Raw genomic sequence first — 12,367 nt, 5'->3', positions numbered from 1 at the left:
TGTCAATTTTCATACAATTTTTACAATTGTAAGGAGTTCAAACGCTCCAGTCAGCAATGACCACCGTGGCGTCACAGGAGAAACCGTGGCCGGTCATATATGACCAAATGTGGCAGTCAAAGTGTTAATGATGATTATACAGCGTAATATATCTCTTGTAGGTATTCAACATTATATGTATCGCATAATAAAAAATTCATCGCATAATAAAAAATTCATCGTGGCACGGCCAAACCTTGTCAAACTGGCGTGGCATTCAACGTGTTAATATTATATTAAAATGAAATTTGAAATCCACCTAGTTTCTTCGATATATAAGTACAAATATAAAACAATTTCCTTGTTATTCAATGTACTTTTGTTCGACCGTATTCATGGGGAGACGTGTTCGCAGTATAGCGCGTCAACTACAGTCGTAATTTCTCGTCTCGATTCACGCCACGAATCAACCGATCGCCTATTTCGGTTAAAATAATAGGGGTGGTTTGAATGATATTCACGCTGAGTTAACAATTACAATATCACTTAACACTGAGTTATCAATTAAAATATGACTATTTCTTTTCAACAATCTTTGAAGAATATAAATGTCTACGAATGTTATGTGTGATAGATGTAGAAAGTGTTTTTAGCGAAGTGTTATTCGGTGACGATGATGTCGGGAAGGAAAGGTAGTGACGGGTGGTCGCCCCCCCCCCCCCACCAAAGGTCACTCGTCGGTGGAAGCGGTCATCGAGTACCTCTTATACAATATATCACCGTAATGACTAATAACTCTAAGGAGTGTCTCATTTTTCAGTATGTATTGTATAAATTAAGGGCCTCGACAGTAAGAAAAATCTCTAAATCTTACGTAATTAACATTAAATCTACCGACATTTCCTGTCTACCTATTCCTACCGTGTGCGCTCAAAATGACCGGTGATTAAAGAAGTAATAGTTTTTATAATTTAACTTAGATAATGATTAATTTATAACTAAATGTATATAAAATGAATAATTTCCACAAAATTTCGTCCAAATTTACTTTTGTTTAATTTCAATTATAGACTTAAATAGAATTACACTTTTATTTATGTAGAGATATATCTTATTCAACTTCGCTGCACTTTTTTACAAAGTATCTTATTATCAATTGTACATTTGCCCCATAAATGTTTTCCTCATCTTAAACAAATTTTCGTAATTTTATAACCTTTACAATCTTTTAATTGACAAGTTTTTTGTAGTAATGAATCTGAACTTGTTGATAGTTTTATTGCATGGTTTTTTTCCTGCGATTCTTTATATAAAAGTAATGTATGCACCAGATTTATAACAATTTTGTGAATGCTCTGTAAATTGGCCCCATACTGTAGATACCATTGCCAATTTATTGGTTCGTAAATGTTGGCTTCTTTCGCTCTTCTTATCAAGTCGTATAAACCTCATAACTTCAACAGAGTCATTGCTGCTCATTGTTTTTGAAAAAAATGCAGGTGTCCAAATTTTATTTCACAAATATGAGATATCTAAATTTTTTTCCTGATATGCACCGTGGGCATATAGCAGAGCAATAAATCCAGCTAGTTTTGTTGCATCTAGCTCCCTCTTAGTCCCCGATACTCTAAATGCTTCTTCTTCCTTACATTTTATTATATGATCCCTTATACGGTGATCAACGATAAGATAAAATGCGGTCTTTACTTATCCTTTCATTATATGCCGTTTAGCATATCCCTAAAAATATTATGAACTGATGTCCTGCCAGGTTTGGGACTTGCATCTATTTCTTTCCAAACTGTCCCATCGGACCCAGTCTCATTCTCTGCTGTCAACGATAATTTCTGTCCTTTTTGCCCTTACGTAAACGTTTATTTATAATATTCAACTTTGATTCGGTTTTAAATAGCTCTTCATGTGTTTCCATGCCGTTTTCAGTTGCTGAAGTTTCTTGTTCATCGCACACTGAACTGTCTTCTTCTATGTCCGTTATTCTTTTTTTATAATTTTTTTTAAAGTTTTGACATTTCTAGGGTAAATATTTATCACGGAATAATACCATGTAAGGAATACAAAATTATTGTCAAATTTGATAAGCTTTANCTCTTCCTTTTATAACAACTTTACACAAAACTCTCTGTGATGCTTTCTGTCTGAGTTTTAGAGATAACAATTTTAGATGTCGACTAATTGACTAACAAACTGAGATGTATTCTAGTCGAAAATACAATAGTAAGTAAAAATATGGTTTGTGATGGCGATATTTATGCGAAAATATTGATGAGTATGGACCGTTCTCCACCAACCGTTACTCGAGGGTGGAAAACCTTTTCTGTGTTTTATGACAATGAGCAATAACCCTAAGAAACTTCTCCACTTTTAAAATGTTTGTAACAATGGACTGTAAGAAATGCTAAATTTTGTAGCAGTTCCTTAGGATTATTATGGGCCTGAGTTAATATGTCTTGACAGCTGGTGGCTATCTTGATCGAGGGATGAATTATGTTTTATGACAAGATTACGTATAACAGCTGTTATTTGTTATTACTGATTTTGTTTGTCATTTGAGCTTGAGATAGTTTTTTCTTTGTACTGATTACATGTATTTTAAGAATAAATAAAATATATAGTCGGGCGGTCAAAATAACTGCTCACGGTAGGCAAGGCGGAGTACAACTTTTTCTCAGAACTAAATATATTGTATGCATGTTTTAAGAAAAGACAGAAATTATGAAGCGATATGATAAATTTTAAATATGGTTAAATTTGTGTAAAATTTCGAGAGCGGTCAATTTGACCGCCGCTGGTGTGTTTAGTGTTAACAGTTCCTTGGTAGTCCGTACAAATACACTTAAATAGCTGATAGGCATCTTGGCCGTAGAATGGATTAAAATATGTGCTAGGGTCACGAGACGTAATATTTTCAGTAGTATATGCATTTCCAAGTATATTCTAAAACTTGTTTTAAATATATATATTTGTATGTGTGTGTGTGTGTGTGTGTATACACACATACACATACACACACTCATACAAAACTTTGTATATTAGTAAAAACGTAACGTTATTCTTTGTAATAAAAATGTATTACTTTACGTCGATTCTTGTTAGAGTTCGAAAAAGTAATAATTTCAAAACGATTGAAATAAATTATATAATTCTATCATTCACAGTAAATAGACTGCAGGTAACAACAAGTAACCATACTTAAGCACTAATTATTATTAGATAATATCGAATACATACTTATACAAAGATTAATTGAAAAGAGAGATACTTATTTTACACGACTATACTCTATGTAAATACATGTGCTTATGTTTGGTTCCGACGGTATCTCTCCTTATATTCAAAACTATAAATGCTTAGTGAATCTTTTCCTCGATTGTACCAATAGCTTATATCTATAACTGTATTCTCGACATCTGACCATGGATTCCTGCCATTTAACCACAGATTTTCGTCATTTATCAAATATTTGTCGTCATTTGTCCAAGAATCGTTGTAATTTATCTAAAAAATCTCGTCATTTATACACGAATTCTGGAGATTTGTCCACGAATTCTCGAAATTTGTGCACAAATTCTTCCCATTTGACCACGAATTGTCCCCATTTACTCACACATACTCGTCATTCATCTTCGTATGCTCATCGTGGATGAACGGATACTTGTCGTTGATGAACGGATATTGGTCGTCGATGAACGGATATTGGTCGCTGATGAACGGATACTCGTCGTTGATCTACGGATACTTGTCGTTGACGAACGGATACTTGTCGTCGATGAACGGATACTTTTCGTTAATGAACGGATATTTATCGTTGATGAGCGGATACTCGTCATTGATTGACGGATACTCGTCGTTGCTCGACGGATTCTCGACATCTGACTATCGATTCTCGCCATTTATCAAAGATTTCTCGTCATTTGTCCAAGAATTCTCGTAATTTATCTAAAAAATCTCGCCATTTATACAGGAATTCTGGAGATGCGTCCACGAATTCTCAAAATTTGTGCACGAGTTCTTCCCATTTGACCACAAATTGTCCCCATTCACCCGCACATGCTTGCCATTCATCCTCGGATACTCGTCGTGGATGAAAGGATACTTGTCTTCGATGAACGGATACTTTTCGTTGATGAACGGATATTTGTCATTGATGAACGGACACTTGTCATCGATGAACGGACACTTGTCATCGATGAACGGATACTGGTCGTTGATGAACGGATACTTGTCGTTGATGGACGGATACTCGTCGTTGAGGAAGGGATATTTGTCTTTGATGAACGGATTCTTGACATCTGACTATGGATTCTCGCCATTTATCCACAGATTCGTGTCATTTATCAATGATCTGTCGTCATTTATCAATGAGTTCTTGTCATTTGTCTAAAATTCTCGTCATTTGTACAAGAATTCTCGTAATTTATCTAAAAAGTCTCGCCTTTTATACAGGAATTCTGGAGATGTGTTCACGAATTCCCGAAATTTGTGCACAAATTCTTCCCATTTGACCATGAGTTGTCCCCATTCACTCACACATACTTGCCATACATCCTCGGATACTCGTCGTGGATAAACGGATACTTGTCGTTGATGAACAGATACTTGACGTTGATGAACGGATATTGGTCGTTGATGAACGGATACCCGTCGTTGATCGACGGATTCTCGACATCTGACTATCGATTCTCGCCATTTAACCACAGATTCTCGTCATTCATCAAAGATTTATTGCCATTTATCTAAGATTTCTCGTCATTTGTCCAATAATTTTCGTAATTTATCTAAAAAATCTCGCCATTTATACATGAATTCTGGAGATTTGTTCACCAATTCTTGAAATTTGTGCACAAATTCTCCCCATTTGACCACGAATTGTCCCCATTCGGCCACACATACTTGCCATTGATCCACGGATACTCGTCGTTGATGAACGGATACTCGTCGTTGATCGACGGATATTCGTCAATTGAAAGCGGATTCTCGACATCTGACATGGAATCGCGCCATTTAACCACAGATTCTCGTCATTTATCAAAGATTTGTCGTCATTTGTCCAAGAATCGTCGTAATTTATCTAAAAAATCTCGCCATTCATACACGAATTCTTGTTGTTCATACACGAATTCTCGTCACTCATACACGAAATATCGTCGTTCATACACGAATTCTCGTCGTTCATACACGAATTCTCGCTGTTCATACACGAAATCTTTTAGTACATACACGAATTCTCGTCGTTCATCCGCGATTTCTCGTCGTTCATCCACGATTTTTCGTCTCTCATCCACGAATTTACTCCCCTTGTCCAGATATTCACACCAGTTGTCCACGAGTTTACGTCTCTTATCCAGGAATTCTCGAAGTATGATGGAATCCAATGAGCGACTTCCCTGCTGGTTTCGTAGCGTTTTAATGCACTTATCGTGGTGCTCCACTGCTTTGTTTCCTTTTTTTCGTCTGGAGCTAAATATGAACAAAGATTTCAATGATTTTATTGCACATTGTTTACGAACAGACATTTAAAAGATGACGGTTTATTAATGCTCAAGGACTTCAATAAAATTATTATAGAATAACATATTAAAGACGTGCATCCTCGAATTGAAATGAAAGAAAAATGTGCCATATGAATTTTAGGAATGGTTTATTAAAAGCCATTACTTTCTTGTTAGAGAATGATGAACTCGTAGTTTTAAGGAAACAATGATTGTTCCAAACTACTGATGGTTTGTGTCAACATACTGATAGCAAGAAGTTTACATCTAAATACACATACCTGCCACAGGGTTTTCTTTAGGAAAAGGAAAAACTGCAAGAATACGTGTTCCTTGCTTCGTGTAGCGTTGGATCTGTAGGGAACACCACGCTGTACTCCATGGGTCTCGAGGTGCCATCAGGATTTGAATCAGGTGGTGAGCGCCGGGCATCATGTCCGAAAGGTCTGGCATGATTACTGTTTATTTATTAAAAGCTGGATCGTACTCCGCCATCAAGCCGACCGCTAAGCGCGTTATGTTAAATAAACTCCACACGTTAGTTTCGAAAACGCGTTTATACAGGTCCGCAGAATGTGGTTTCTTGTTCTTGAAATCGTAGATATTTTCGTAGCCAACAACCCTAGCGCAATTAATTAGTACGTTCACCCCCCCTCCGAATTTCGCCTTCGCAGATTCAGAGCTCTCTAATACGTCCTTGTCGAACCTCACCTAAAAAGTCAAAAAGTATCATACAATTATTCATTAAGAAAACATTACGTATTATTGTTAATTCAGAGTTTCGTTGAAATATGAAAATTTTACAACGTGAAATTTCTATCGGATTACTTGTATTTTGATCGTTTTGTCGTCTTGTTAATTATTATCTTATAGAAACATTAATATTATATTAGAATAAAATTTGAAATCCGTCTAGGTTCTTCGATATATAAGTATAAATCAAACTAATTTCCTTGTTATTCTGTGTACTTCTGTTCGAACGTATTCGCAGGCAGACGCGTTCGCGGTATAACGCATCAACGAAGGTCGTAAGTTGTCTCGTCTCGATAAGATAATCGACGCCACGAATCAACCAATCGCCTATTTCAGTTAAGATAGTAGAGCTGATTTGAATGATATTCACACTGAATTGACAATTAAAATATCGCTTAACACTGAGTTATCAATTAAAATATCACTATTTAATTAATATTAAAAGCAATTTTTGATTACTACAAGTGTCTAAGCGAATGATATGTGTAAAAGTGTTCTTACAGAAAAGCGGAAACCAGGTGAGTCATGAAGAATGTTTATCATATAACGTTCAGGTAAATGATGTCGAACTGCTAGTAAGTGTCATCCTTCACCATCGGTCGTTCTCAGGGTGGAAGAGGCTCTGGAATACCGTACAGGGAGAAGACCACTCATTCCATGCTTTACCGTAATGTAAACTCTAGGTATGTATCCTATGAATTAAGATCTCTACAATAAGAAAAGTCTCTAATTCTTATGGTTTATGAGCAATAAACCAGTTCCTTGGAATTAATCCGGGTCCGGGCAAATACGATTGAATAGTTGTTGACTGCCTCGGTGGAAGTATGGATTAGATAATATGGTACAGTCAAGGGAAGTAATATTCTTATTGTAGTTTGCATTTCCAAGTATATTCTAAGACTTGTTTTAAATATGTATATTATAAATATATACACAAAATTCTTTATATTGTTAAAAATGAAACGGTACCTTTCGTAATAAAAATCGTATTACTTTAAGTTTATTCCGGTTGAAGCTCCAAAAAGGTAATAATTTCAAAACGATTGAAATTAAATTAAATAATTCGATCATTCACAGTAAATAGGCTTCTAAATAATAACAAATAACTCTAAGTATTCAACAATTTAGTACTATTTTATATTGGATAATGTCGGATATATATTTGTAAAATGATTTATTGCAAAAGAGAGATATGTATTTTACACGACTGTCTTGCTTGTAAATATATATGCTTATGTTTGGTTCCCACGGTATCTCTCCTTATATTCAGAACTATAAATGCTTAGTGGATCTTTTTCTCGATTATACCAGTTGCTTATATTTATAACTGTATTCTCACTAGTTGGCCACGGATACTCGCTATTTGAACGCGGATTCTCAACATCTGACCATGGATTCTTGCCATTTAACCACAGATTCTCGTAATTTTTGAAATATTTCTCGTCATTTGTCTGAAAATCCTCGCAATCTATCTCAAAAATCTTGTTATTTGTACTCAAATTCTGGAGATTTGTCCACGAATTCTCGAAATTTGTGTACAAATTCTCCCCACTTGACCGCGAATTGTCTCCATTCGACCACACATTCTCGCCCTTCATACAGGGGTACTCGTTGACCCACGTATATTCACTATTCGTCCGTGGATACTCATCATTCGTCCGTGGATACTCACCATTCGTCCGTGGATACTCATTATTCGTCCGTGGATACTCAACATTCGTCTGCGGATACTCACCATTCGTCCGCGGATACTCACCATTCGTCCACAGATACTCACCATTCGAACACGGATAGTCGTAGTTCATCCACAAAATCGCGTCACTTGACGACGAATTGAAGTCACTCATCCACGAATTTACTCCCCTCGTCCAAACATTCACGCCAGTTGTCCACGCACTCGCACCAGTTGTCCACGAATTTGTGTAAGTTGTCCACAAATTCTCGAAGTACGGTGGAATCCAATGAGCGACATCCACGATGATATCGGGGGGTTTTGATGTGTTTGTAACGGTGCCCCAATGCTTTGTTTTCTCTTTTCTCTCTTGAGCTAAATATGAACAAAGATTTCAGTGATTTTATTGTACATTGTTTACGAACAGACATTTAAACGATGACGGTTTATTAATGCACAAAGACTTCAATAAAATTATTATAGGATAACATATTAAAGACGTGCATCCTCGAATTGAAATGAAACAAAAATGTGCGATATGAATTTTATGAATGGTTTATTAAAAGCCATTACTTTCTTGTTAGAGAATGATGAACTCATAGTTTGAACGACTCAATGATTAACTCAACTACTGATGGTTTGTGTCAATATATTTATAGCAACAAATTTACATCTAAATACACATAATCGTGAATAAACTGTGAATGTTAATGCATTTATTCTGCATACATGTTGTTTTTATTGCACGTATAAAAATACAAATTCCTAAATATTGCATACTACTCGTAATACTAACACACCTGTCATGGGGTATTCCCTGGAAAGAGTAAGAAGTTCAAGAGCACGTGGTCCTAGCACCGTTGAATTTTTAGGGACCACCGCGTTGTACTTCACGGGTCCCAAGGTGTTATCAGGATTTGAATCAAGTGGGGAAGCGTCGAACGTCATGTACGAAAGGTCTGGCATGATTATTGTTTGTTTATTAAAATCTGGGTTGTACTCCGCCATCAAGCCGACCACTAAGCGCGTTATGTTAAATAAACACCACAAGTTAGTTTCGAGAAGGCGTATATATAGGTCAGCAGAATGTGGCTTCTTGTTCTTGAAATCGTAGATATTTTCGTAGCCAACAACCCTAGCGGAATTAATTACCACATTCACCCCCCTCCCCCCGAATTTCGCCTTCCCGAATTCAGTGCTCTCTAATACATCCTAGTTAAATCTCGCCTAAAAAGTTAAAAAGTATCATACAATTATTCATTATGAAAACATTACGTATTATTATTAATTCAAAGTTTCGATAAAATATGAAAATTTTACAATGTGAAATTTCCATCGGATTATTTGTATTTTGTTCGTTTTGTCGCCTTGTTAATTATTATCTTATAGAGACATTAATATTATATTAGGTTGATCTACATCAAATAAAATTTGAAATCCACCTAGGTTCTTCAATATATAAGTATAAATGTAAACTAATTTCTTTGTTATTCTATGTACTTTTGTTCGAACGTATTTGCGGGCAGACGCGTTCGCGGTATAACGCGTCATCGAAGGTCGTAAGTCGTCTCGTCTCGATAAGATAATCGACGCCACGAATCAACCAATTGCCTATTTCAGTTAAGATAGTAGAGCTGATTTGAATGATATTCACACTGAATTGACAATTAAAATATCGCTTAACACTGAGTTATCAATTAAAATATCACTATTTAATTAATATTAAAAGCAATTTTTGATTACTACAAGTGTCTAAGCGAATGATATGTGTAAAAGTGTTCTTACAGAGGAGCGGGAACCAGGTGAGTCCTGACCGAAGAGTGTTTATCATACAACGTTCAGACAAATGTTGTCGAACTATTAATAAGTGTCGTCCCCCACTATCGGTCGCTCTCAGGGTGGAAGAGGCCCTGGAATATCGTACAGGGAAAAGACCACTTATCCCATGCTTTACCGCAATGTAAACTTTAAGTATGTATCGTATGAATTAAGGATCTCTGCAATAAGAAAAATCTCTAATTCTTATGGTTTATGAACAATAAACCGGTTCCTTGGAATTAATCGGGGTCCGGGCAAATACGATTGAATAGTTGTTGATTACCTCGGCCGAAGGATGGATTAGATTATATGGTACGTAATATTTTCATTGTAGTATGTGTCACATCCCGCGACCCGCACGATCCGTAGCGGAAAAGTAAAATTGATAACTTCTATCAGATCAAAGTAATTTAAAACGTTTATTTGAAACCATGTTTACAGTATTTGAGGTGAAAGGCAGTTAAAGCCTATAGCTAAAAGCTATATCTTGCGAAAACTTATCTAACCATGTTTTTATATTTACCTAACTTATGTTTCTATAATGATATTAAGACAATTTAAATTGTAAACAAAGTCGGCAGTTGAACAAACGTTGAGGATCTTCCCGAACATTTTCAAAAGAAAGACCCCGACGTTTTTTCATCTCCGACGGATATAATGTAGCGACTCAGAGAAGTCAGAATGAGAATATTTATCGTTCGTTAATCGAGTAAGAATATTTACCGTTCGTTTATTGTTTATCGAAGAATTAGTTATCATTTTGTCTATCGAAAAGTTAATTATCGTTTTGCCTATCGAAGAGTTAGTTATCTTCTTGTCTATCGAAGAATTAGTTATTATTTTGTCTATCGAAGAGTTAGTTATCAATTTGCCAACCGAAGAATCATCATCTTGTCAACCGAAGAATCATCATTTTGTCAACCGAAGAATTTTATATCCGTCAATCTGTCAGTCAATTGTCAATATCGAAATCAAATAAGATTAGAATAAATCATTACATATTGTAAATTTACTTTCGAACAACTTCAGTCCTCTCCCATGCCAGTATACCCGCCCATAGCAGGTCAGCCGAAAGTGGAGCTTATTGCCAGTTGCATTAAACGTCAGTTAACGCTACTTTCTCGTCGGCAACTAAATAGAACATAACAGTATGCATTTCCAAGTATACTCTACGACTTGCTTTAAATATGTATATTATATATATATATATATACACACACACACACAAAATTGTCTATATTGTTAAAAACGAAACGGTACCTTTCGTAATAAAAATCGTATTACTTTAAGTTGATTCTTGTTGAAGTTTCAAAAAAGTAATAATTTCAAAACGATTGAAATTAAATTAAATAATTCGATCATTCACAGTAAATAACACTCCTAAATAATAACAAATAACTCTAAGTATTCAACAATTTAATACTATTTTATATTAGATAATGTTGGATATATATTTGTAAAAGGATTTATTGCAAAAGAGACATATGTATTTTACACGACTGTCCTGCATGTAAATACATATGCTTATGTTTGGTTCCCACTGAACATTTTCATGAATATTTTCATAGATTCAACATCTTGAATGTTCTTGTGAATCTCCTTCTTGATTGCACCTGTAGCCCATATCTATACGTATATTCTCGCCATTAATCAATGGATTTTCGATGCATGCTTGAATCAAATGAGCGACTTCCTCGCAGGTTCCGTAGCGTTTTGGTGTGAGTTTCATTGCGATCCACCGCTTCCTTTCGTCTTCTTTTTTAGAGCTAAATGTGAGCAAGGATTTCAGTGATTCTACATTATTTACGGGCAAACATTTAAACGATAACAGTTTATTAATGAACAAGGACATCAATGAAATTATTATAGAATAACTTATTTATGACATGTATCCTCGAATTGAAATGAAACAAAAATGTGCAATGTGAATTTCATGAATGGTTTACTAAAGGCCATTACTTTCTTGTTAGAGAATGATAAACTCATAGTTTGAACGACTCAGTGATTAACTCAACTACTGATGGTTTGTGTCAACATATTTATAGCAACAAATTTACATCTAAATACACATAATCGTGAATAAACTGTGAATGTTAATGCATTTATTCTGCATACATGCTGTTTTTATTGCACGTATAAAAATAAAAATTCCTAAACATTGCATACTAGTCGTAATACTAACACACCTGTCATGGGGCTGTCTATGTAACCAGGACAAATTGTGATAACACGTATTCCTTGCGACGCGAGTCCTTTAGCTGAAGGGATCGTCATACCGGAAACCGCGGATTTCGTGGTGTCATGAGCAACTAAACCAGGTGGTGGTTCGTAAGCCATCGTGCTCGCAAGATTTATAATGATTCCTCTTTGTTGATTTGAATCTGGTTTGTTCTTTGCCATCAAGCCGTCCATTAAGCGCGTTACGTTAAATAAACCCCACATGTTAGTTTCGAAAACGCATCTGTACAGGTCAGCAGAATATGGCTTCTTGTTCTTGAAATCGTAGATATTTTCGTAGTCAACAACACCAGCAGAATTAATTAGTACGTTCACGCCACCGAATTTCGCCTTCGCACATTCGATGCTCTCTAATACGTCCTTTTCGAGCCTCACCTAAATAGTATCATACAGTTAT

The 12,367-nt window shown here is 35.6% G+C and overlaps 1 protein-coding gene across 1 annotated transcript; it reads right to left on the bottom strand.

Annotated features, from left to right (window-relative positions):
* Nucleotides 1–11,302: 11,302 nt before the first annotated feature.
* LOC122572480 (3-hydroxyacyl-CoA dehydrogenase type-2-like) lies at nt 11,303–12,132 on the bottom strand. The gene is made up of 2 exons (XM_043737455.1): nt 11,915–12,132; nt 11,303–11,498 (listed from the first exon to the last, which is right to left on the bottom strand). The coding sequence occupies exons 1-2, from the start codon at nt 12,130–12,132 to the stop codon at nt 11,303–11,305; spliced, it is 414 nt and encodes a 137-aa protein (XP_043593390.1).
* Between the last annotated feature and the right edge of the window lie 235 nt (nt 12,133–12,367).

This window comes from Bombus pyrosoma, linkage group LG11 (assembly GCF_014825855.1).
Source record: "Bombus pyrosoma isolate SC7728 linkage group LG11, ASM1482585v1, whole genome shotgun sequence".
NCBI classification, from domain to species: domain Eukaryota; kingdom Metazoa; phylum Arthropoda; class Insecta; order Hymenoptera; family Apidae; genus Bombus; species Bombus pyrosoma.
This window is presented reverse-complemented; position numbering and strand designations above follow the sequence as displayed.